The sequence below is a fragment of the Medicago truncatula genome, chromosome 6, assembly GCF_003473485.1.
Source record: "Medicago truncatula cultivar Jemalong A17 chromosome 6, MtrunA17r5.0-ANR, whole genome shotgun sequence".
In the NCBI taxonomy this organism is placed as follows: domain Eukaryota; kingdom Viridiplantae; phylum Streptophyta; class Magnoliopsida; order Fabales; family Fabaceae; genus Medicago; species Medicago truncatula.
The window spans coordinates 1,560,518-1,588,360 of record NC_053047.1 but is presented as its reverse complement, the minus strand read 5'-3'; the positions used below and the strand labels follow the sequence as shown (position 1 = coordinate 1,588,360).

Sequence of the window (27,843 nt, the reverse complement as noted above, 5' to 3'; positions counted from 1 at the left end):
TGTGGAATGAACGAAATAATCGTCTGTTTAATAATGTAATAACTCTCATTCCCCGTTTGTTAGACAAGGTCAAATTGTTGTCCTTAGCTTGGTTGAAAGCTAAAAATAACTACTTTACTTTTGTGTTTGGTACTCAACAGTGGTGGTCATGTCCTCTTGTGTGTTTGGGTATAGGCTCATGTAGCTCTGTTGGATTGGTTGTTTTGTTGTAACTCTTGGTTCTTGTAGTAGTCTCTATGGCACACCTTGTGCTTTAGGCACTGCATTGTCATATAATTTCATTTTGACTTTTGAAAAAAAAAAAAAAAAAATTGTACGAAAGTAAACAAAAATAGCTTCATATTTTTAAAAAAAATCTTTAAAAATAATCTCTTAATTCTTCTTTTTTTTTTTTTTTGGATAGAATCTCTTAATTCTTTCTTTTAAACTCAAAATATTAAAATGTTTTCCCTAAACTTGACGCGAACCCTCAACTCCTTTATCTCTCCGGCGACGCAAATCTCATATCTCCGGCAATCTCCGGCGACGGAATCCTTATCTCCGGTAACCTTCTAATGTTTCTTTCTAATTTCTCTTTCGATTCATACCTTGTCACCCATGATTTCGTTACTAGTTCTGTTAATTCACGCTTATTATTCTTCAATGATATAAGATTTGAAGACTATTATGTGTTGTTCCTTTTTTCTTTTTCTTATTGATTGATTTTGTATTAGAATTGAATAATTTGGTAATTTGTATAATCATTGTGAAATGAGATTAAATCATCTAATCAATTAAAAAACAATCATAATCAATGAAAGAAAAATTACAATTGTGAAATGTGATTTTGTTTAAGAATGTAAGAAAATAAGCCGAAAACAACTTACCAAGATTTCTTTAGTTGTTTTCATAAGTACTCTTGAACGGTCTCACAAAACTTATACCAATAGATAAACTCAAATAAGTCACTCTAAACAAGGCGTTTGTATATTCGCCTGAGCATATTCAATTCGACACTTGTAATTACACTGAATTACGTGATTTTTTCAAATTATTAGTTGTGTCGGCGTGTTAGTGTATGTGTCGTGTTCGGTGTCTGTGTCTGTATCCGTGCTTCATAGGTAGCAAATCACTAGAGGCAGAGCCGAAGAGGAAGACCTAAAAAAGTTATAAGAGAAACTATTAAGAAGGATCTAGAGATTAATGAGTTGGGTAGGGATATGATAGAACATTATGGCAGTGTTTGTTTCATGTAGCCGACTCACTTGGTGCGATAAGGCTTGGTTGTTGTTGATGTATACGTGTAAAGGATAAGAAATATACTTCCAATTTTAGGGTTATGTGAAATTAGCAATCGGGCACAAACAGTATTATGTGGGATTTTAGGAACTTTACCATGTTTTTGTCACTCATGTTGCATGCACTACTGAATGGCTCTTATGTGTTTGTTGTAGTCCTTAAACATTTTTTTATCTTTAATAGAACAGCAATTTAACAATGCTGAAACTACTTTATTGGATTCAGATTAAAAAACTCAGCTTTTTGTCATTTAGTTACATTTGCACCACCATGTTGTGTTTTAGAACCCGAACAAAACTTAGGTGCATTTCTGTAGGTGTTTTTCGTATGATTCTTAACTTAAAAGACATTTTTTTGTGATAATAACAAACTTTGAGAAAATTATGCATTTTTTGTATGCTTCTTAACTAAGGAATGCACCTAAGCTTTTTCTTTAGAAACCATTCTTGCGAATAAGATATAAATAAAACGGGATATGAACCCTTTCACATGAAAATTTTGTACTAGGGATATCAAATTTTGATTCTCTAAGACTGACGCACAGCTTGAGTTGTGTGTGCTTGTGTCTCCACTCTCAATTCTCATTATATCATGCCTATTGAAAAACCCATTATCTCATTCGTTGCCATTTCTTTGAGTTTCTTACTACCTGTTCTTTTTTGCTGATATACACATATACACTACTTCATCTCATGAATTCAGTGGCACAAGTTGTCAAGACTGTTGTCTAGTTCTAGCAAGTAGTACATTTGCGTCAATTGTCAAATTTTTTGCCTGGGTGTCATTCAATTTGTTCTCTATGCATTGCATCTGCATACATACGCACTTCAAGTGTACATTATAATATATCGGCCAACATTTCAAATATCAAATATACATAAGTCATGATGCTCTCGGTGAAATCAGAATCTGATATCACTAGTTCAACTCCATCTTCTCCTTCAGTTTGAGGAGCGGTTAAAGATGTTTAGATGTTTGATGTTGTTTTTTATTGAAAAGAAAGTTGTAATTGACCAATATCTTCTATTCCTGCAATGTTATTTCTTAAAATTGATAAGGTACTATGTTTTTGTAGGTTTAAATTTATTGCCAATTGTGGTTGTGAATTGGTGCCCCAGCTCAAACAACAATGGTATGATGCCCTCTTCTCTAATCTTTCCTTTGTCTCAACAATTCCCTTTCGAATTTTATAACTAACTGTTAATCTTATCCACTACTTGATTCAATTAATTTTCTACATTATTCTTGATCAACATTTTTAATCTAATGTCTCACCACTCTGAGTTGCTTGTATTTCTTGTGCGTCTTTTGTTTTTTTTAACTCTTTTTTCATTATTAAAATTTCCAAACTATTACTTTTTAGTATCTCTCTATATGAGTAGGTTCCTGTTATTTGATTGTATCACATAAATGGTTGAGAAAAAAATTCATGAAACAATCATTGACTCTCTTTTGACATGCAATTTCCGTATTAGTCATCTATACTTAGAGGGGAGTCCAGGAGGTTCAACAATAAACAAAGAGCTCGACACCACTTGACGCCTCAGAAGAGACAGGAGATCAAGGAAGCTTTTGAGTTATTCGATACTGATGGCTCAGGTATTATAAATTCACTTTACCATCAAAGTCACAATATAGTCAATAATATTATTTCCCCTTTATGCTAATACTTTGACTTTGATGATTTTTAGGTACTATTGATGCTAAGGAGCTGAATGTTGCCATGAGGTATTGTTTTTATTCATAAGGTCAAAAATGTTTGTCATATTAATTAATTTTCTATGTTGTTTTCATAACATACATCTTATCTTTGCAGGGCCCTTGGATTTGAGATGACAGAAGAGGTATTATATAATATCATAGTACATTCATTCATTTTTCATACGATTGAAGTTAAACTTTCCCTACCCCTCCTCTTTTATTGTTTTAGCATTTAGCTTTGGTTGTTCTTCTCCTTATTCGGAGATAGGAATTCAGTGGCTGATAAAATGTGATTGTAGAATAACAATGAATTATGTACTACATTGTCAGGATTTTGTGATACCATTCTTTGTTATAGTTCTATATGCCTTTCTCTAATACATAATCCACTGTGCCATTTCAGCAAATTGAGCAAATGATAGCAGATGTGGACAAGGATGGAAGTGGAGCAATCGACTATGATGAATTTGAGCACATGATGACGGCCAAAATAGGAGAAAGGGACACTAAAGAGGAGCTCATGAAAGCTTTCCATATCATTGATCAAGACAAAAATGTGAAGATCGTCATTCCTATACATCATTAGTTTTGTTTCTTCTTGATTCTCACTGCATATTTGTGGTCATTGCAGGGTAAGATATCTGTAACAGACATCAAGCGCATTGCAAAAGAGCTTGGTGAAAATTTCACTGATAGAGAGATTCAAGTGATGGTTGAAGAAGCTGACCAAAATAGTAAGTTACCACAGTCATATCCTCGGTAGCTCTTTTTTTTTAGTAAAACCTGTACATCTGACATAGTTTATTTGTATTGCATTATGTAGTGAACTGGGTGGAGATATTTTTGCTTTAGGTTATGCACACATAGTTTTGTTTGTATATGAATATACTGTCATTACTTTGAACTTAAAACCTGTATTTTTCTGCTTTGAAAGTAAAGCATGCACTGATCTTGTTTTTAGTTTTCGTGCTTGACGTTGCTTTTTACCATAATTAGTTTTTTGTTAGCAGAGCCATTGTGTAGGAAATAGTGACTTCCTTTGCCTTTGTGCTCTTGTTTATTTGAAATTATATCTTTTTATCGGCTCCCTTCCCTCATTTAAGGATAACAGTTTTGGTCAATATCTTCGGTCTGAAATGAAACCCACTACTGCCAAGTGTATACATATGTGAGCAGTGGAAAACAAAGGTAAATGGAGAAAACTGAGTTAAAGATTAGTGAATAACAGGTTTACAACCATATCACCTGGCATTTACACTTTTTTGGGTACAAAACACATGATGTGGTGTTGGACATGAGCCACAGCTGGCTAACAAGGCAGAATAGGGTGCTAATTAGTTGGTCAATAGTCACTAGTCAGTTACTCTGACAATTTGAGAGTTAGTGTTAGTGAGGATGTAGGGTTACCGTTTAACCATGGATGCGAATACTCGTGCACCGGTCTCATCCTATGGGTCTGGTGAAGATGTTCCGGCAATGGCGGACCTAGGGGTATTTTTGAATGATTATATAGGAGTTTGTTGTGATTGTTTGTTTGTACCTGATGTTAGTCAATATGTAAAGGAAGGGTAAGGAGGCATATGGGTGGATCATATTTTGAATATACTTGAATAAACTATTTAAGTTGTATATACAGCAGTATTTATTGAAAAAAGAGTAGTTTGTTATTTCAAAACTAAAGTGTTGCATCGGTTTCATAGTTCTTACGGAGAGTTCAACATGTTATACTATTCTCTTGTTTGCTAGCAACAGCTACAACCTTAAATCACTCTATATCTCACACTGTGCACCCCTCCACACTTAATTTTTACCTAAAACCACCAAATGACCACCGAGAATTGCTATGGCCTTTCCTCCGTCGGCACCATGAAGAGCATCCACAGTTAGGTTTAGTCGAACTGCAATTTAAAGATTAATGTAGCAGTTAGAAATTACAGTCCATTGTAGACCACCTATAAGACTGTCCACCTTAGTTGCAGTCCATGTTTGCTGTATGATAAATTTTGTAATATAAATGTTAAGTGTGCGATATAAAACTTTACATTCTTTTTTAACTGTAGATTTTCTCATATTTTTGCACTGCCTATATTTGATTCTTGGTAATTTCTTCCAATGCATGTGAGATATTTTTACGCAAAATTTTTGGTTTTACAACATGCAGATGATCGAGAGGTTGATCCGGAGGAATTCATAATGATGATGAACCGAACAAGCTTCCGTCACTAGTCAGTCATATGTACATGGAGTAATCTACCTTTGTTTGGCTTCACTCTATTTATAGAAAAATAAGATGAAGTTGTACTTGTGCTTTGTGCAAATTGTAGGAATGATGAATCAAATGTTATTTATTTTGATAAGAAATATTAACCCAATGTTATCAGATTGTGTTATCTATGATCATTGATGTATGCATTCAAGGTATCCCTATCAACAATGCACCAATTTATTCCCTAAACAAATTACCCTATTTCAACCTTCCCTAGTGGTAACAATTGAATAGAGACATGTCAACCATACCAAATAATGATATAGTAACTATAGTATCTCAATTATAAATTTTCAATAGGCACAACACAACAACTAGGAACATATATCCATTTCCCAAAGGGCTCAAGATCAAATACGAAAGTCGATTTTTTTTTTCTTTCTTCCCAAAGCAGCACCATTGTGAATAACTAAGATCAGTCCTCCTACCCTCCCAATGAACAAACCAAATCCACAAAGTATCTTTAATACAATAAATGTAATGTATTTTGTACAACATTGTCATGAGTGTGTGATGTTTTTCTTTTGTAGAGTTCTATATGCATCTCTCCAATAGATAATCCACTGCACCGTTTCAGCAAGTTGAAGAAATGATAAAATTATGGGAAAAGAAATAGATTCAATAGACTTGTTTAAAACTTGTCTAAGCATCACGAGTTGAGTAATAATTGAGATTTGAGGTTAATTTTTAAAAAGGTGTAAATTGGTAAATTTGTCTATATCTAACCGAGTTTGACGAGTTAGTTGTGATTCCACTCGAATCAAATCAACCGTAGATCAAACTTTGCATGCAATTTAACTCGAATTTGATATACATGTTTATATATAAGCCCTTATTTAAAAAAAAATTGGGTGTGTATATATATATATGAAATTAGTGTTTTTTTTCTTTTATATAAGCTGTTTTTGTAAATTATCTTAAAGAGTTTATGAAAAAAATAAAAAAGCAACTAAAATTCCAATTATACATACAGGTTTTACAAAAACAAAAACAAGTTAAAACCAAAAAGTAAATATGTGATGATGATCACAAAAAATTACTATTTTTCAAAAACAAACAACATATTTTAAAGATAATTATAAACATGGCTTATAACTGGGAGTTGGGTCTTACCCATCTCGAGGTTGTTCTTTTCAGTTGTAATATAATGTTTTCGTGGTGTTTTTATTAAGTTGAGTTCTTGATTAATTAGTTTTATTGTTCTTTATTGTTGTAACATAATTAGTTTATTTAGTATAGTTCTTTAAACAAAATAAAAATATGGGGAAAAAACCTCTATATAATCATCACTTGTTTCAATATTCTTCGGTTTTGAGTCGGATACCAAGTTTCAACAAAAATATATATATTCTTCGTCATCGTTGACAAGACGTAATCTATTTTGTATTATTTGTACCAAAAAAAAAAAAAAAATGGTGAACGCTTTAATAGTTCGTGACGTTGTTGGCCTTATAGGTATTTTGTTGGCATTATAATCAATTCATGCATATGAAGAATAATTAACTTTTTATGTTAATCGATTTTTGCATGCATGAAGAATAATTTTAACTTTTTATGTTAATTGATTCATGCATGAAAATTTTCCTTTTGACATTTTTTAATCAATGTTTTGTATCAAATTTCAATGCAGGAAATGTTATCTATTTCGGATTGTTGCTCTCACCAATGTAATTAAACTCTCTTTCTATGTTTACTTTGTTTTCTTGAAATTATATATGTGTATCATAAAGCTAATGGTTACTAATTATTTGAATATTATTGTAGTCCAACTTTGGTTAAAATTATAAAGAAAAGGGATGTGGAGGAGTTCAAGTCTGATACATACATAGCAATTGTGTTGAATTGTGCATTTTGGGTATTCCATGGATTGCCTTTTGTGCACCCAGACAGAATTTTGGTCGTCGCCAATGTCATTGGATTAAATTTTTCATTTGATATAATCAATGTTATTGGACTTGTTTTGGGATTCTTCTATATTACCATATTTTATATATGTGCCAACAACGAAGGAAGAGTACGTATATACTTTCACTATGGTTATGTGCATGCCATGCATCAATGCATGAAAATTTATTGAATTAATTTAGGACAATAGTTGGCTACTCACGGAGTGTTCCCATGCAAACAACGTAAAACTAATACCCGCTTGCTGAGGGATCAAGTAAAGGTTGGCTAACACATTTTTTTAATTCTATGAGAATCAAACCTGAGACTGAGAGCACCAGGTCGACCTCTCGAGTTCCAAGGCAGGTTACTCCATTGGGTTAATTTGGCCGTATAGGATTTACCATTGTAACATAAGACAAAGTTTAAATCTCATCAGTCATAATTTACAATGACAATTAACAGTGTCACTTAGAGTTATAATAATTTTCCCGATTACCTAACTAATTTGAAGTCCCAACAAAAACGAAGTTGCTTGATTGAATGTTTAAGAGTTGATAGGATTTTTGATAATTTAGCCATTCCTATTCTTCTCTATACTCACTATTATTTTACCCTAATTTCAGGAACTTCTCATTAATAAGGCTTTTTTCTTTGGCTTCGTCGTTCTTGTAACAATGTTTACACTAGATGACACTAACAAGAGGTCTTTAGTGGTTGGTATTATTTTTAATTTCTTGAACGTAATAATGTATGTCTCTCCTCTTGCCGTGATGGTAAGTAAACTTCTATATCCCATTCTTAATTTTATATATTATGTATAGTCATAAATTTTTATTCAATTATGAATTGAAGTTTTGTCAAAAAAATTAGGAGTTGAAGTTTATTAAAGAATATAATTTCTATCCTTTAAAAATGAAAAATTGTTTTTCAAAAAAATAAATAAAAAAAGAATTTACACCTACATTCAATCACATATTACTTCATAGATATATTTTCATTGGTATTTTGGAAAATAATATCTTATCTTATATATCTTAAAGGTGAGATTTGATTAAATATTTGTGTAAAAAAATTTTACACGATTAATTGTTGAAAATAAATTAAAAGGACATCTAATATGGATTCAGTCTAAAGATAAATTTTCTATTTTAATAAAATATTACATATGCTCTCCATTTTTTATTGTTATATTTTTTTTTCTAAAGTTGATATTAGTCCACCTTTGGACCATTTTTTAACAGTGCGTATTAGATTTACACATAAATTAAATCGTTTTTTTTGAGTAATAATTAAACTCTTATTTGTAAAGTATAATTTCACTCCAAACTAATTTTTATGTTATGTTACATATAATGAACAGGAAAATGTTATAAAAACAAAGAGTGTGAAATACATGCCATTCTTGCCCTCTCTGGCTATCTTTCTTAATGGATTGTGTTGGACAACATATGCTCTCATCAACCCCTTCGACATTTATCTCCTGGTAATTATTATATATATATATATATATATATATATATATATATATATATATATATATATATATATTGTGAGTTGATAATTGTAGTTCAATTGGATGGAATATTTTTAATTAACCCATTGTTAATTAATATACATTGGTATTGAATATTTTAGGTCAGCAATGGTATTGGAGCAATCTCAGGTTTTGTTCAGCTCATATTATATGTTTATTTTTGGTGCAAGGGAGAAAATAAGAATGATGATGCTAATCATGATTCAGATTCAGCTGTCTAGGCTGTAGTTATAGTATAAATAGGCTAATTATGTGTTTGAGTCCACATTTTGGAGCTTATGTGTTTGAATGTAAATGTTTATATTGGTTATGTCAGACTCACGTTTGTTGTGACTATTAGAATATTGAAGTATTAGGAGAAAAAAAAGAGATAAAAGAACTTTATAGCTCAAATGAAAGTAAAATTTATTGGAAATTATATTGATGAAAAGATGGTGATTTGTGTACATAATACTTCTATTTATAGCGTTCAACTAAACTAACTAATTGAGTAACTAATTCTAACCAATCCTCTTTTAAAAGAAAATTCTAACTAACAATCAACTAATACGAATAAAATCCAACTATCTTAATTGTGTTTAGGATTGGAAATGAGTCGACTCGAACTCGTCTGAAATTAAAAGTACTCGATAATAATTGATCTAGCTTGAAGCTTAACTCAAATTTAAAACAAACATTTTATTTAACTCGAGTTTGACTTATTTAAATTTCACGAGCAATTGCATTTGACTCGTTATGATCATAATACACATTAATATCTCTTTCATCTTTGATTCTACACCTATAACCAAGTGCTAACAATGGAGTAGTGCTCCATAATCTCTTTCAAGTGTAGCTTGGATTATGGGTGAGTTTGGCGGCCAAAATATCATTTTAAGGGTAATATTTTACTTTGAGAACTCTAGTAAAAAATAGGGGAAGATTTTGTGAGAACCTTCCATCCTTGTTTGCCCAATATGGTAAGGGTAAACCCTTCGAGATCCCAAAAGCTCAAGCCATTTTCATCTTATCCCATTTTAGCCAATTGATGCCCCATTTTTCTTCAAACCCCAATAGAAGGAGTCTAAAATCCTCTTAATTTCTTCTAGAAAAGAATTCGGAATAAGAAAATAATTCATACAATATGAAGGTATAACTTGAGTGATTGATTTAATTAGCACATATTTACTTGCTTTTGAAAGAAACCTTGATCTCTTTAGGTAAGTTAAAATAGCCTTTTTTATTCCTCCCCATCATCGTAGAAGGAAGTCCCAAATATTTTCTTAGACCCGATTGCTAGCTTCTTGATAAGTCTCAAGAATGTGATTTATCGTGCAAAAGCTATTGCAATTTTGAGCAAACATGAAAAAAGTTGGACGTGTAACGAAATAATTGTAAATATCATTTTTCAGATGATAAAATTAAAATCCATTTCTCGAAGGAGCTACTAGTTTTTCAGACACAGACACGGAGAACCAAAGTTTGAATCTTTATAAATTGTTTCGCAAAAAACTCACCTCGAAGAGAACACATGAAAACAAAATTAATTAAATTTTGTATTATCATAAAATAATAAAATTGACTTATATATCTACTATAATTTTTTTAGATAGACAAAATAAAGAGTCAAAGTTCAAACATAGATTCAGAGCGTCCGACTTAACAATATCGATATCATTTGTGGAAATATAACCATTATTATCATGCGGGCCCAATGTCATGTTATCTTATCTAGAGTATCAAGATGAATGGATGAAGACATTCCCACCAATGTTGTTTGTTACATGACATCCTCTTTTACAAAACAAAACATAAACCTCAAACTTTGTTCAACAAAACCTTATCTATCTATCTATGTCTATGTTCTAACATCTTACACTTCCACCGTCTCTTTCTCTCTACCTTCAATGGCATCATCCATCATTCCTCGTCACTATTGCTCCAACTTTGCAACTACACCCATTTTGTTTCACTCTAATAATCACTCTAAGAGTCTTAATTATCCATTTTTGAATACCAATGTTGGAGGATTTAGTAGAAGTTTCACTACTCGTTGCTCTTATCAAACTCCACCAACCCATCATTCTCAATTTGATCATAAACATGTAAGTTTCTTAAAAATTTGTTCTTTTTTAATGTATGATGTTGTTTCTTTTGTTTGAAGATTATGTAACTGATTCTGAACCTTTTTTTTTTTTTTTTTGTTAATGTAAGATGTTTTTTTTTTAAGAACACATTTGATTTTGTAATTCTGAAATTTAGTATCATGTAGTAATTCTCAACATTTTTTTTTTTTTTAATATAAGGTGTTAATGACTTTATTTGCCTTTATCGGTAGATTTGAATTGTGCGCGATCCTAAGAATATGATTAGTTGCGTTGATTTTAATGATAAAATGAATTTCAATTATTAAAACACACCTATTAATTGTAGTTAGTGGAGTTTTAGGTGGATTAAGATACAATAAATAAGAGTATATTAGTCATGTTATGTTTATAATGAGACTTGAGATTACCTTTATATATGATTTGAGTCACAAAGCTTATTGTGTTAAATTTTGGTGCAGAAAGGAAAGTCATTTTGCTTAAAGCAATGCGCGATATCTTTAGCGCTTGCGGTCGGGTTAATAACAGGAGTTCCTACGTTGGGGTTGCCTAACGATGCACATGCAGCTAACCCCGTGTTACCTGATCTGTCTGTATTGATATCTGGACCACCAATTAAGGACCCTGGGGCATTGTTGAGATATGGTCTTCCTATTGACAATAAGGCGATTAGAGAAGTGCAAAAACCACTTGAAGATATTACTGATAGTCTCAAGATTTCTGGAGTCAAGGCACTCGACTCTGTCGAAAGAGTAAGATTCTTATTCTGTTGTCCAAAATTTTGGTTTACATTTCCTATGCTTACTGCGTAACGCGTATATGAGATGTCAGCTCGATGATAAAAGTTTGACCTAGTAATCTCAAGGGACAAGTTCAAGTCCCTTCAGAGACAATTGTAAAACAACTGTTGTGTCTCCATAATAAACATTTCCCACGTACATTGCATATGATCTTCCGTGTTTCTTTTTTCTTTCGTTTTATAACTATAGAAACTGAGTATTTTACTTTGGGTTGTAGAATGTGAGACAGGCATCTCGAGCTCTCAAGCAAGGTAAGACGTTAATTATATCAGGTTTAGCTGAATCAAAGAAAGAACATGGAGTTGAGTTGCTTAATAAGCTGGAAGCTGGTATCGATGAATTTGAACTGATATTACAAGATAGGAATCGGGTCGCTGTGGCACCAAAACAGAAGGAACTTCTTCAATATGTTGGAGGGTGAGTGTCTTAATTGCTAAATCACCTGCATAAGAAGGAGTTATTTTTCCGAAGAGTACTAGTCATTAAATGAACTATTAGCAATAGCGTAAACCTATTAGGCCAAGTCCCTAAACCTTGACTAAACATCTACCTAGTCAACGGGCTATGCTATTGGCCGAATCACTGGATACTAGTTGAGTTGTTCTCGTTATATAACCAACTACGCCTAAAATCTTAATGTCAGACTTACTATGCACCTAGTGATCACGTTTAGTCAATCAGCCGATGAAAAACACTCATTTTGACAACATGATTTGTTTGTGGTCTCTGGATCACTAGTCTAACGAACCGGCAAAAACAACAATCCTCCTTCTAACAATAGAAGATTGAGGACGACTTGGAAAATTAATCTTGTAGAGAAAGATTTTTCTCATATAGAACCTTTCATTGACTGCAGCTGAGATGTTCCTGGGGCATTGCATTTCTGCAGTGTTGAAGAAGACATGGTTGATGGATTTCCATATGAAGTGCCTGAGGAATACCGAAATTTGCCTTTATTGAAAGGGAGAGCAGCTGTAGATATGAAGGTCAAGATTAAAGACAATCCAAACTTGGAGGAATGTGTGTTCCACATAGTTCTTGATGGTTATAATGCCCCTGTAACTGCCGGCAATTTCGTTGACTTGGTAGAGAGACACTTTTATGATGGCATGGAGATCCAGAGAGGTAATAAATCCGATATTTGGTGTTTGTGTTTGTGTTTTTCGGTCTCTTATAGCTATCGTTGGTTAGTTCAAGAATGTTTTAGACCTTTTACAACTGTCTTTTAGAATATATTTAGGCGTTGTTTTGATATATAACTTAAATTAAGTACTTGTATCATAAGCATTTACCATATAAGTGCTTGTATCATAGGCTCTTATCATTATAAGTGCTTATGTATAAGCTATTTCAATTATAAAAGATAGATAAAGTCATACTATTTTCATATAAACTGTTGTAAACTATCCTAGAGGGCTTGTCGAAATGAGCTGAAAACAGCTTATAGACATGTCATAAGTTGTTTTCATAAGCTCTCCCAATTAGTCTTACAAGTGCATATGACAAAAAATAAGCACAAATAAGTCTATCCTAGGTCCATAATACTTAATTTATTTGTGATCGAAGCTGATGTATCTTGTACTGTTAATGAAATATGTAATTTTGTGTAGGAATATCCATAAATGGGTTCTCTAGTTATATACATTTTCACCAGTATAGTTTTGTTTTGTTTCCATTTACTTTTGTGCAGCGGATGGGTTTGTTGTCCAAACTGGTGACCCTGAAGGCCCTGCCGAGGGTTTTATTGATCCAAGTACAGAGAAAACAAGGACTATACCTTTAGAAATTATGGTAGAGGGAGAAAAGGCACCTGTTTATGGAGAAACTCTAGAGGTAATACATATATACCATGAAGATCACATAACCCTATGACTTGTAGACTGATATTTTTTCGATGAATTCTTATTTGTTTCAAGTAACTTCAGTTTCTTCCAATCTTTTTCACACCTTTTTTTATGATCAGAAGAAATAAGTGTCACACTACTATAGGCTTCTTGCATGAAGTTTCACTTTATTACATGTTGAACTTTGTTTTATAATTTTTGAACCCTCTGTCTTGTTTGGACAGGAGCTTGGTCTATACAAGGCTCAAACAAAGCTTCCATTTAATGCATTCGGAACAATGGCAATGGCAAGAGATGTAAGTCTATTCTTTGACATGGCTTTCTTTAAGCATGCTAATATTTTATCTTTCTTTCTGTAATCTTGAATAAATATACCCTTAATTTACTCCTTTATATATGTTGTTGAGTAGGAATTTGAGGACAACTCTGGTTCTAGCCAAGTATTTTGGCTATTGAAAGAAAGTGAGCTAACACCAAGCAATGCCAATATATTGGATGGTAGATATGCTGTTTTCGGCTATGTAACAGAAAATGAAGATTTCTTAGCAGACCTTAAGGTTGGTGATGTCATAGAATCTATTCAAGTTGTTTCTGGTTTGGATAATTTGGCGAATCCCAGCTACAAGATTGCTGGTTAAGGATCTTTATGTTTTCCGGCTATTAAATATTGCACACGAGTATTCGATCGACGCGTAGTTCGACCTTCAACGGTTACCGGAGAAGCAGATTTTTACATCCAGAATCTAGCTTTCAGTTAAGCAGGTTGAGATATATTATGTTTTTTTAAGGCTTGTAGCTATTATTCAATCAATTCATCAATGAAATTGTGACTGTTTTGTGAGGAAATTGTATGTAGGTTATTCATGTACTAGAGCTATTCATATGAGAAGACATAATATTATCAGTGTAATTTTTTTTACATGTCAATCATAATTGTTTTTTACCAAAAAGTTAAGTATAAAATTATGTTTTCCCTATCAATGTAGTTTTTCTTACATTGTCAATCATAATAGTTTTTTACGTTGTCAACTAATTATAATCGTTTTTCGATAACAATTGTTCGACTTCAATCGTAATTGCTTTCAAAGTCACATATGAATGATTGTGATTTGTCGGCAGTGTACACTTGTTTACACTAAACCAAACTTAAACTTTTTCTTTTTGAACGACGTTGATACTTTCCTATTATATTATACATTATTTCATGCGATGTACCTTAGTTTTTGAAAAAAAATCCCGTATCTCATATTCATATCCAATTTTTGCATCATTATTGTCATTTTCCACATCCCCTGAGATTAGGAGCTTCAACCAGTTTCTACCAAAAAATGTATGCAAAAATTCATCAACGATGTATGCTTATTTTGTTTTTGATCGTATAAACAAAATTTGGAGTTAGGCCTAACTCAATTCAAATGCTAACTCGAGATGAGGATTGTTCAAACCTTGTAAAGACTACTTTCATTAGTCTTCACATCTCTTAACAAAGCAACGCAAATATAAACCACCTTTTAAGGGACAAATTGTATATTTATTTCCAAGATTATAGTATAGGTCATATATTAATGTGCATGAGCATGAGCAAATCCAGCCAAAACAGGTCTAGCACAATGGTTGATGTGCAGTGTCTGCGAGTGTTGTAAACTCCGAGGTACTGAGTTTGATTCATATTCATCAAAAACAGATAATCAAATGGAACCATGAGGACCTTGATATTAGTGTTGGAACAGTCCATGCTACTACTATCAAGTGTTACAACTTACATAGAGAAACATATTATAAAAATGGTTTGAATGAAAATGAGGAATACAAATTAGCTTTACAAAAATTATAGCCTAACAAAGTAATTGTAGAGCTCTTCATTAACTATGCCTTTCACTCACTTTTTTTTTTTTGGTGTTTTCCATCTTGATTCTTCCTTCTCTATTCTTAATACAAATGAGATAAAATACAAACTGCTTATCGCCGGTTTGATCTGCGGTCCGATGTTTAAAACATTCCTTGATAGTGAAAAATATTTCAAGGTCCTCTATACCTGCGGAAACATAAACAACTCTGTTGCTGATCAAGAGGGATCATACCTCCACCCTTTGAAGTGTCAATAGCTTCCAACATGGTGACAACTTCATCCATCTCTGGTCTCTTATCCGGATTAGCATCCCAACATCTTTTCATCACATTTGCGAGTGAGCTCGGACAACATCGCGGAATTTCTGGCCTTAGATTCTGCAGTAAAAACAGCCATTTTGGATTATCAACACTCAACTTTAGACATCATAGAATTTGCATAATGCCTAAGGCCCGTTTACAGGTCGAGAGTATAACATTCTCATATTTGTTTCAAATTTTCATAAAATACTACTTATCAAACACAATATAGCTGGCAATAGAATTCCTGGTAATAATATTTCAAGGACCAAGGAATGTTATTACCGAGAATGTGATTTTATACCTTGAAACAAACACACCCTAATAGTTTTCTGTGTTGTTTTCCAAAAAAAATTCCCAAGATATGTTAATTTACGATGGTAAATCCGCTTAATATATTTCACTTACCTGTCTTACAACGGCTGATGTTACTTCTGAAAAACTAAGGTCAGGATATGGCATGTCACAGCAGTATATCTCCCATAAACATATGCCGAAACTATACACGTCGCATTTTCTATTGTATGCACTGCCATTTAGAACCTGCAAGTATTTCTTCAGGTAAGTATAATATACAAAGTCTCTAAGATCTGAAGCAATTCAAACAAAACAGGAACTATGCAAGTCAAGCTAAATAATAACACAGACAATATCAATGCGTAAGAGTGATACTTTCTATGGAAAATGCATGTACCTCAGGAGCCATGTAACCAAGGGTTCCAGTTTCACCAGTCATGTCATGAGGATTCGAAGCTTCGATACGAGCTACACCAAAATCAGCGATTTTCAACGTTCGTGTCTTGTCTAGAAGCATGTTTTCTGTTTTAACATCTCTGTGGACAATCTTCTTCATGTGGAGATAACTCAACCTATATAAAGTAAAAAAAATGAATTTTTTTAGGATTATAGAAAGAAAATTTATTATGTTAATTAAACTTATATGACATAGATTAGGCATATGGATTGGACCCTCTTGCAAGGTCAAGAGCTAGTTGAACAACCACTTTAAAAGCCAGCTTCCTTCTTCGGTTTTTAATTAGATACGACTTCAAAGCACCACCAGGACAATACTCAACAACAACACAACATAGATTACTCGGCATTCCTATATGACCGGTTTCTGTTTGTATCTGTAGATCTGATGTTCCCATTGTTGCACCAAGAAACTGCAGAATGGATTTGACATTAGGTGTGAATAACAAAAACTCGAACATGAATGATTGAACCCAAGAAAACAGCCATTGCAAGCAATTCACATGTTATGATATCACATGAATGCTATGAAGGAGCGTTAACTGACTCTTTCATCGTATACATGTTTTTATTGCTTTTAGGCTTTATTTATCTTAGGTCAGTAGTTAATTTTAGGAGTAAAATGGTTTAGTTTGTTGCTTATTAATTATTGAATTTAACTAATATATTTGTGCTCTTCTTTTCATGTTAACCAAGCTCTTTCTGTAGTTTCGTTGTTTCTATCGCCTAGCAAAGCAGGTGGATTGCCTAGCGAGAAGCAGCATTGCAAGGTGCAGAACAATCTGAACTTCGCACAATATTTTTTGCCGTAAATGTTTGATTCATATTAGCAAATGAAGGAAATAAATCGGCCATAGTACGCTATTAACAATATCTTCAAAAATACAAAGCGCAATTTTGTCTATGATTGTTTAACTCGAAGAAAAAACCCGAAATATTACCCTGGTTACGTTAGGATGGTCAAGCTTGTGCCATACGGCAACTTCTTGGGTAAAAGCCGCTCTCAATGAGGCTATTTCGGCGTCTGACCGATGGCCCTCTTCACCCCAATCGAGGAGCTTAACTGCAAAAACAAAATGAAAAAACAAGCTGCTTAGCATTGAATCATCTGTTTAGAAGTTTAGCATCCATCAACCTTAAGATAATAATGTTCTGTTTAGAACATCATGAAAAACATGAAAACTTACAAAGGGGATAAGTATTATTGATGAATATTTTTTATGAGTCAGAAATGTATGAGGCATCATAAGGACATGTCATTACAAGACAATATTTTCAATTTTCTTTTTTATTTTATTTTTATTTTCAATCAGGTGTCTATCAGCAATAAACAAAAACACATGAAAGTTCAAAAAAGGAAAGAAGAATAATGATGTTCATGGACACAACTGTCAAGTCAAGTGGTTCTTGTGAATTCTAAGAAAGAGAAAAAAGAAAGGTAAATGATACTTAATCTTGTGAATCACATGATTTTTAAATTTTGATCTACAAAGTTCCAAAATTGCGGTGGTCCACGATCGATAAAAATAACCGAAGTCTATCAACTTCCATGGTTCTTTAAAGAACTCATGGAAATAAAAGACAGCAAAGTTTGGACTCATGTCTAACTTAATTTTACAATGAAAAAGAGCAGAAAATATGGACAAATAAAATCACAATAACAAGTACTTGACATAGTTGAGAAAACTGCAAAATTTAACTCTAAAACATCAATTTTAATTCAAACAAACTCTTCAATCCTTTATTATACTTTCATTTCAAGATAAGAACTCAAACAAATAGGTTTTTTTGCGACAAAATAACGAATAGGAGTTAGTTACATAAAATTCTATAAGAATCACTTGTCTATATACAAATTTGGGAAACAACATTAATGTTTTTGATGTCTCTGCGAGTCCGCGACAACACAGCCTTCATTGAGGCTGCATCAGTCTCATTTGACTACGATTTTCTGCAATATCAAGAATCATTGCGTGACTACCAAAAAAAACTTGTCTATATGTAATATTAGCATTTAGATTGGCTTAAACTTGCTACACATTTCATGAAGAGGGGACACCAACAAGTACATGAGCTTCTCCAAGTGAACAAATTTGCCTCTTGCATAAACAAAAGTGTATAAGAAATGAATGGAAAAACACACACTATTGGGTACGACTCATAGTTTCTTGATAAGTGGACATGTCCACTCGAGCTAGCGAGTATTTAAACACAAAGTTGTAATCTATAAACCTTGAGTTTGTATAATTGTAATTAGTCAGAGACAGACACAATTGGCCGAACTCCATGATCAAATCTCTTGTATTCTCTGATTGTATTTTTTACTGTTGAACCAGACTCGCTATTCCAATACAAACACAAACAACAAGTGTGCATGCTCTTTCTAGAAAGAGTTACACAACAGTTTGTAACATGACTGACAATTTAAGTATTGTCGATTGACCAGACAAACCAACATGAATCTTTTTAGCATATTTTGTTCTCACTCGCACGCTTTCTAAGAAACTTCTCATAATTGCTCCAAGTTAAACACGTTTAACCGTTCTTCATGTTATGTGAGATAAGGAAACAAAACAAAAAACCACCAATGCCAAAATAAGAAAGAGAGTACAATGCATGAAAGTGAGAGAGAAAAAAAAGAGAAGTACCAGCAACATCTATGCCATCATAAACACCACGATGAACAGTACCAAAAGTACCACGAGCAATGACAGTTTTGATAATAAGTTTAGAAGGATCAATCTCCCATTCTTGTCTATTTCTTGTATTACTATTAGAAGAAGATCTTCCTACTTCAACTTCACCACCTTCATCTTCTTTCTCCTTATTCTTCTTCTCCATAGTCCATGCTCTACTAAGATGCCTTTGTAATTGTTCATCTAAACTCTTCAGATCTATTTGATCTGCTCTCACATATCCACCACTCTCACTCTTCTTCATTTCTTCAACTCAACACCAAAAAACATACAAAAAACTTATATATCACAAAAATAAAAACAACCCTTTACTTTTTTTGATACTAAAACTACTTTGAAGCATTAAAAGTTTCAAACTTTGGATCCATGTTCTTGTTTTGAACAAATTTTCATTGGTGGGTCAGTTTGTGTTATTTTGTTTTTTGTGTTGTGTTCTATTTACTATGTGGTGAAGACATAAATATAATGTAACAAAAACAGAAACAGAAACATAAATAAGTTGTTTTGTTTGTTTTTTCGATTGTGAATGTGAATCTATCTCTCTCTCAATCATCCATGTGGGCACATGGATTTTGCCTGAACACGACGTGTGTTTTGTGACCACTTTTGTCTCAATTTATTGAAACCAAAGATCTTTCTTTTTGTGTATGTGGCTTTGCCTTATTGGGTCATGTTTGGTTGTTATATACATAGGACTTAGTGCCATGAAACACTTAGGGGGACATCAGATACAACATTGACACAACTTAGTGCCATGAAACACTTACACAGATATTGGATATGACATTGACACGACTTAGTGCTATGAAACACTTATACGAACATCGAATACGACATTGACACCACTTGAACAAATTTGATTGTAATTATAAGTGTTAGTGTCGTACTTTGACGTATATCAGACAAGACACCAAACATGTTTTCAATCAAAAGCGTTGGTGCTATAGAACTTAATGCATGTTTGCTTCGGTGGTGATGAAAACTGATTTTGATTACATGTAAGTTGAATGTAAAGTAATTTATGTTTAATAAGAGTTAGTTGAAAAACAAATTTCGTTTAAAAATCATGTTTAGACTAAAAAGTTACAAGTTCTAACTTCAAGTTATAATCTATTCTAAAGACAAAACCAAATTGTACTCAAGAGCAATCAAACAAATCAAAATCAATTTTACACATTCATTATCAATTCTAACTACTTCAAACAAGGAACCAAACTTAAATTCAAATTCAACTGAATCTCACTAAAATTATGTAAAGCCTTTACGATTTATTTATTGTATGGTGACGTGCTGAGTTTGATCAAAGCGCAGTGATCTACCATAATTTTACAAAAACTACACCTTACCGCTTCAATAAAATTGTGGTGTCATTCTGATTATCTCGGACCAACCATATGTTTAGTGGACTGATTTAAATTTCAACGAATTAGATATAGGGTTGAAACAAGTGTCAAGTGTGTTGCTAGCAATAAATCTAATACAAGTGAATAATGCACGCAATATATGAGTGTTGTAAATCATGAGATATTCGATCGTTTTTAGTTATAATAAAATACTAATTAATTGACGTGGACATAATGATAGTAGGTGACAACAAAACTCTATCTCTTCCCCCATTAAAAAAAAAACTCTATCTCAAAATTTAATTACTCCTTTTTATATTTATATTTAATATCTTTCCTCCCTTTTCTGTCTCCCTTTTTCTTAATTTGTTTTATGGGATTCACGGTTGTTGTACCTTTTTCTTCTTTCTATATTGCTATCTTTTTCAAATAAGCATGGTTTCATTAATGAGTTGAACATATACAAATGGTTTTATTAAAAAAAGTATCACTTATTAGTTATTAGCCACAAAGAAGATTGTGTGACTTGTAAATCATGTTTTACAGAATTGGATAAAATAATCACACTGATCAGATGATTCACAAAATCATGGTTTATTAATTTGGCAAAGTTCATAGTATCTTATCTTATAATTGACACTTAGTTTGACCATTATATCCTGACATGGTGACCGACCAAAATTTATTATATTTTTTTCTCAATCATTTTAATATTATTTGAGTCAATTTAGATCAATGTGTAATAATGTATTGGGTTATGCTAACTAGTATTTTAAAGACACTAGTTAAAAAAACTAAAAATGGTAAGTTTATATTGAATTCAGTAATTTTTTAATTTTTTAAAACATTTTTTACTATTTTTCAATACAACACTTCTAAATTTGTCCTCTTAACCAATATCATAAGGCACCCTTTAACATTTTCTAAATATATTTTATGATTTAAATATGATTTTCATCCCTGTAATTATAGGCCGTTTGATTTTTCATCCCTGAACTTACTAATCCTTCCATTTTACCCCTGTAATTACTAATCATTTGAAAGTTCGTCCCTCTTCCCGGATAATCACGGCCACGTCATCAAATTAGCAAAATGGCATGGGAATTGACAAAAATACCCCTGACTTATTTTTAAAAATTTAAAAATCTGAAAATAATTTTAAAAAAAAATATATATATATATAATTTTTTGAAATATGAAAAAAATATAAAATTATATAATTTTTTAAAATCTGAATATATAATTTCGAAAAATTATTAAAAAATCTGATTTTTTTAAAAATCATAATAATAATTTCAAAAAAAATTACGATTATATAATTTTAAAAAATATATTTTTTGAAATATGAAAAAAAAATGGAAAATTATATATTTTTTTTAAAATCAGAATATATAATTTCGAAAATTATTAAAAAATCTGATTTTTTTTAAAGATTTTTTTAAAAATCAGAATATTAATTTCGAAAAAATCTGATTATATATTTTTTAAAATTATGTGAAAAATTATTTCATTTTTTTTCGAAAAAGTTATTTTCAAAATATTTTTAGAATTTTTTTATTTTTTAAAATTATTTTCAGATTTTTTAATTTATAAAAACAATTTTTCAGAATTTTAAAAATAAGCCAGGGGTATTTTTGTCAATTCCCATGCCATTTTGCTAATTTGATGACGTGGCAGTGATTATCTGGGAAGAGGGACGAACTTTCAAATGATTAGTAATTACAGGGGCAAAATGGAAGGATTAGTAAGTTCAGGGATGAAAAGCATATTTAAGCCATATTTTATTGAAACTTTTTCTTCCTCAACAAATAGATGAAGGTTGTCTATCGTGATAACTATTATCTTTCAAACTTGTTTAACTCTATAGTTTGATAGGATGTGATGCATATGTTTGTATGATTGCTGGTGTAACACCCCGTTACCCAAAAGTAAATAAATAACAAATAATCATCAGAGTAATTCACCAGAAACGGATATGCTACATTGCAATATCAAAATTCTTAAATAGCATATGAAACTATTTAATTAAACCACTTAATAAAAATGAAAACATAGCAGCGGAATAGTTTTCAAATCCAACAACAGCCTACGGCATTAAAGGCCTTAGCTTAATTCAACAACATTATTCAAAAGACAATAAAGGCTCCACATCAACAAGTTCCAAAATTCGATACATGGAAAAGAAACAACAATAATATAAATAACAGTTCTCATCCCACGTATCAGAGCCCTAGACACGACATTGAGCCACCACCAACTACTCAGGATCACCTGCAAGTTACCCATAGGAAGGGCAACATTTTCAAGCAGAAGGGGTGAGATTCACAACAATAAATATAGATATTAAGATCTTCAATTGAATCTAACACCCTAATCATCAAACACATCATCTTGTAAACATATATATGTGTATAAGTTACAAGCAACAACAACATCCACAATACACCATGATCACAATGAATATATATAAATGCATATTCAACACCAACAACATCCATCAGATAATAACTGAAACCAACAACCAAGACTCATGCAAATGACATGACCACTGCTAAGACACCATCTTAGACTTCTTAATGAAATGCAATATGCATGTGGTACCAAACAGGACCGAAGCCCTCACCGCTTTTGAATGGTTAAAGCATTCATCAGGACCGAAGCCCTCACCGCTGTTTTATGCATATGCCATGGACCTACTTGTGTATATCTACATACAACTGACCATGCAATGCAACTCAATATGACTCCACTTTAATAATATGTATGATTCAACAATTGGCAGACATTTCAACCATCATCAGTAATCATTAATCCAGTAGTTCAATCAACCAAAATAATGCATAATTGTATATAACCATGCTCAAAAACAACAACATCAACCACTACTATTCAAGCTAGCAAAACAACATTCAGGAACTGTGCAGCTCTCCTCGCGAGCACATCTGCTCGCCATGGCGAGTTCACAAAAACACTAGCTCGCCATGGCGAGTTCAAGGCGAACTCAAGGCGAGTGAAAATCAGGTACTCTCGGGAAAAATGTCATTTTCTCACTCAAATCCAAATTCTAAGTTCCCTATTCATCTTTTTAGCCTAAAAATTCCACCATTCATCATTAATATCATCTAGGTACTTTAAACCATCCCCAAAACATCTTATAACAACTTTTCAAAAATCAAGTTTTAATCTGGGCTACTCGCCATGGCGAGTTGGACTGCTCACGAGGCGAGCTATGAAGTTGCTCACTCGCCATGGCGAGCACAGCTACTCGCGAGGTGAGCGATGAGCTTCTGTACGGGCAGAAAACTGGTTTTTCCCAAAAATCTCATTTTCCTTCCAATCACTCCCCAAATCAGTTTACAGATGAGAATTGAATGTTTCTATGCAACCAAAACCAAATTCTAACATCAGAACAGCAGTATCTACCCCAAAAACCATAAATTCAATTAAAACTCAATTCTTCAATTTCACTCCAAAAACCTGTTAAACTCAAATCAGACTTTAAAATCTACACTATTGAAGTAAACCTCACCCTTACCTTAGTTCAGAATGAAAATGCACAGCAAAAATGGATTCCCTTGGTTCTTCTCTCTTGTTCCTGGTTTTCTCTCCCTTGGCTTGGTTTCACGTAAACTGCTTCTGACATCTATTTCTCAACTTCCCTCTTACTTAACTCCCTAATATTTCCATTAGCTCCCCATTAATTTTAATAATTATTAAATAACTCCCCAAACTCCAAAATAACTAATATTTCATACTTATTCTAATTATTATTAAATAAACTATATAATAAAATAATACACCACATAAAACACTCAAAAATCACATATATATAAATATATATATATACTCCGCATAAATCACCAAACATCATATATAAAAATATATATACTCCACATAATTCAAATTAATTAAATAAACAACTAGGGCGTTACAGCTGGGACTCGCAAAACCAATAAGACACAATTTTTTGCAGATCTGCAGGAAGGATTTGTTTCCAATATTTCAAAGTCCACGATTGTGTTACTCTTACTATTACTAACTTTGTCTCCAGCAATGGTGGAACTGGCAAAAGTTATGGTGCATAAGTTATTTCCTTATGCACCGTGCATAAACACATCACAACCATCAGATTTCTTTTATTTTGAATAAAAATGGTTTTGGCTCGCTTTGGGGGTGTAGGAAGCAATTATATTGGGATTTATGCACGGTGCATCGGTGGAACCATGATTGTGTTACTCTTACTATATTATTTCCACACTCAGGAAATAATATATATATATATATATATATACACACACTAAATAATATATTCGATCGTTTTTAGTTATAATAAAATATAATTTCTTTAGTGTATATATATTATTTCTCAAAATAATTAATCATAAAAAAAAAAAAAAAAAAATTAAGGTACAGTGGTATATACTATTGGATTTATGTCAGTAACCTTGATTTAACCTAACTTTTTGAGGGGGAAATTTCTTTAGTGTATGTATATTGTTTCTCAAATAATAATATATATATATATATATATATATATATATATATATATATATATATATATATATAATTGTCGGTACAATGTACATACTATTGAATTTTATGTCAGTAATCTTGATTCAACACTTGCATTATGCATTTTTTTTATGGTATAGAGCATAGACACAGAAGAGGGGCAAGAGGCGAAGGAGTTGAGCCAGCGTAGCGTACTGTTTAGAGTATTGTTGTAATCTAGACAATATTAATATATATGTAGTCTGTAATTACATGTAAATCCTAATCATTCAAGTAATATAGGAAACTGCAATTGCTTGCTCTGTAATCGCAGAGGTAGACACACTTGACTGAATTGTTTAAACAAAAAATTGTGTTGATTGTCTTGTGATTTATTGTTTCTTTAATCATATGTTACTAGGTGTTGTTCTAACATTTTATATTATGTTTTTCTTCAAGTTTTAAATCAATGTCTTTTGACCATTATTGTTTTTGTTTTTTTTTGTTTTTTTTTATATTTATTTTGATCATTATTGTTAATATAAATGGTAATAGAGTCTCGCATAAAATGAAATGAAATAAGAGAATAGCATGGAACTTACGGAATTCTAGTGGATTAGGTTAGTGATAGAGAAAGGAGGAACGTATATATTTACTATAAATCAATTAAACCCTTACTGTATCATTATATAAAGTTTTAGGTTGAAACTTCAAATGAATTCCCTTTACATTTCTAACTTTTTCTTTATAAATTTAATGTTTGATTGGACTCCAAATCAAGATATTTAAACGAAAAGTAGTTGCACTAAATATACACCAAGTTTTCTTTAGAAATTTTAGTTGAACAGCAAAACTCTAATTTGTCAAATGCTACTTGATACTCACAATTCACAAAGGTATGTGAAAGCAACATATCAGAATATGATGCATCAAAATAGTCTTAACAATAAATAATAACAAATGCCAGTGGTAAAAATAAGTAATCCGCTAAGAGTCTCACATCAAATGAAATATGGTATAAATTGTGTTTATAAGAGATGAATAGTTCTCAAGTTGATTTTTTAGAGTTTGAATTAGGAACCGAATTAAGTGAGTGAAAAACTAAAATATTATAGAAGATGGTTAAGAATAGACACACGAAACATATTAAAAAAGATGACCTTTTTTTATAGTGGTTAGGGTTTAAACTTCAATCCTTGCATATATTATGCATTGTTCCTATCAACTGAACTAAGCTTATGAGGATAAAGTAGACCTTTTTATGAGAGTGAGTATCTCCCCTTATGTAAGTTTACCTAAAAATTTAAAGGAAAAATTCCATATATTAAAGGTACAAAATCTTCTCGTTATTTTCACATAGCTCAAAATTGAGCCAATAATTTTCCTTTTGTTATGTGTAATGATTTATAATTTGCATGATAATCTAATTCCACAAAGTAATAATTCAATAATTTGTGAGAAACTGAATATTTTCGGGATACAAAGTTATTTGAGAAACTTAATGATTAGTATACATTTAAAGGGTGGTGGTAGGTGTCACAGCTAGATTTCCTTTCTAATAGGTTCCATTTGAAATTATTGATAAAATCATTTTTGGGATAAGATTAATTATGTTAATAAACTACTTGTTATTAAGACAAGACTAGCAAGTATGTGATAATGGAGAAAACAAACAATAAAATCCATAAAAATAAATCAATAATATTAAAATGGAGAGAACCCACAAATAGTGACATACTCCATACTAGTGCAAAGACAATAATGTACATTCCTTTAGGTGACAAAAATCAAATTTGTTTTTACTTCTTTTTATACAAATCATTCAAATGGATTCTCATAATTCTTTTCCCTTATGGTCTATTTGTTTAGCCATCAATGCATATTGCTAGAACATGCCAACTGCCTTACTAGTATTGGCTTATCTATAACACCTGAGAAATAAAGGCAAAAGAAAACTTCTCTTTTATTATGAAAGAGAATTTCAATTATGACAAGCTTGAATAGGTTATGGATCTGGTGAAGGTTGCATCTGAAATACTTTGGTCTAGATAAAGAAAAAAGTAAAAAATATATATATAAAGAAACATACTAATTGTATTAGCCACAAATGTGCTATTCTTTTTTTTTTTTTTTAAATCGGATATCCTCCGCGCAACTGCGGAGATCAATTCCTCGAGCATTGTGCGACTCAAATGGGCGACAAGCTCTCCCTAAGAGTTTTAATGCTACCACCAAATGTGCTATTCTATAAATGTACTATTCTAACTATGCAACAAATATTTCTTTCTTTAACCCACTCATTTCAGCGAAGGTTTTGATAATCTAAGGTTTGGTTAGAAGGGAGTAAAGTCAAGTCAATGATTATTTCAGTTATTAGAATTCGAATTTGGGTTCTCCCGAACAATTTCTCATTAGCTGAAGTTCATTAACCATTTGAATTTAATCGCTTGATTATATAATAGCATAGATATATTAAGGATGTCTAAAAAGAACTTGGTTATGAAATGCAGAATCAAACTAAATGGACTTGATACCATAGTTGTATACATAACTATAATAGAACTATCTTGTTCAAAAAAAGAACTATAATAGAACTATCTCTATATTGATGAATGAACTAAGACCATTGATTGATTTTGAATTTAAGTATTCTTATAGATGCTTTCATTTTTCATTTATCAATGATTAAGATGAGTTGGTTGGTGTCTAACACTTTGGAATAAAGAAGATATAGAAACGTGGCATACTATCATAATTCAGAATACAACCTTCACTTTATTTGTCTTCAACAAAATAAAATGAAATAATTAATCTTACTCTATTCAAAATTAATGAAGAAAATTTAGAAAGATGATTGTTGTTTGGTGCCTGGTGTGCACTAATTTCAATTAGAAATGTAAATTTGGGCATGGTTTCTAATGAACCACGAACTAACACGATTCAGCACAAGTAGTCGATACACAATGTGTGCGAGTGTTATAAGCTTCAGAGTACTGAATTCGATCCATAGTCAAAAAA

General features: G+C 31.8%; 4 protein-coding genes across 4 annotated transcripts; 3 read left to right on the top strand and 1 right to left on the bottom strand.

Moving 5' to 3' along the window:
• The first annotated feature begins 414 nt into the window (after positions 1-414).
• Positions 415-5,400, top strand: LOC25495182 (caltractin). The gene is made up of 8 exons (XM_013595363.3): positions 415-543; positions 2,354-2,410; positions 2,754-2,877; positions 2,970-3,006; positions 3,095-3,122; positions 3,383-3,535; positions 3,611-3,713; positions 5,141-5,400. Exons 2-8 carry the CDS (start codon positions 2,408-2,410, stop codon positions 5,203-5,205), a joined length of 513 nt encoding a protein of 170 aa, XP_013450817.1. The 5' UTR covers positions 415-543; positions 2,354-2,407; the 3' UTR covers positions 5,206-5,400.
• A 1,257-nt stretch (positions 5,401-6,657) lies between these two features.
• Positions 6,658-8,887, top strand: LOC25495181 (bidirectional sugar transporter SWEET5). The gene is made up of 6 exons (XM_013595361.1): positions 6,658-6,700; positions 6,876-6,912; positions 7,010-7,259; positions 7,756-7,905; positions 8,493-8,615; positions 8,768-8,887. The coding sequence occupies exons 1-6, from the start codon at positions 6,658-6,660 to the stop codon at positions 8,885-8,887; spliced, it is 723 nt and encodes a 240-aa protein (XP_013450815.1).
• Positions 8,888-10,414: 1,527 nt separating this feature from the next.
• LOC25495180 (peptidyl-prolyl cis-trans isomerase CYP38, chloroplastic) lies at positions 10,415-14,324 on the top strand. The gene is made up of 7 exons (XM_013595360.3): positions 10,415-10,750; positions 11,212-11,502; positions 11,768-11,967; positions 12,440-12,675; positions 13,241-13,383; positions 13,619-13,690; positions 13,805-14,324. Exons 1-7 carry the CDS (start codon positions 10,430-10,432, stop codon positions 14,030-14,032), a joined length of 1,491 nt encoding a protein of 496 aa, XP_013450814.2. The 5' UTR covers positions 10,415-10,429; the 3' UTR covers positions 14,033-14,324.
• Positions 14,325-15,031: 707 nt separating this feature from the next.
• On the bottom strand, positions 15,032-19,606 carry LOC25495179 (serine/threonine-protein kinase STY13). The gene is made up of 6 exons (XM_013595359.3): positions 18,944-19,606; positions 17,237-17,358; positions 16,512-16,708; positions 16,237-16,411; positions 15,951-16,085; positions 15,032-15,620 (listed from the first exon to the last, which is right to left on the bottom strand). Exons 1-6 carry the CDS (start codon positions 19,233-19,235, stop codon positions 15,414-15,416), a joined length of 1,128 nt encoding a protein of 375 aa, XP_013450813.1. The 5' UTR covers positions 19,236-19,606; the 3' UTR covers positions 15,032-15,413.
• Positions 19,607-27,843: the final 8,237 nt, after the last annotated feature.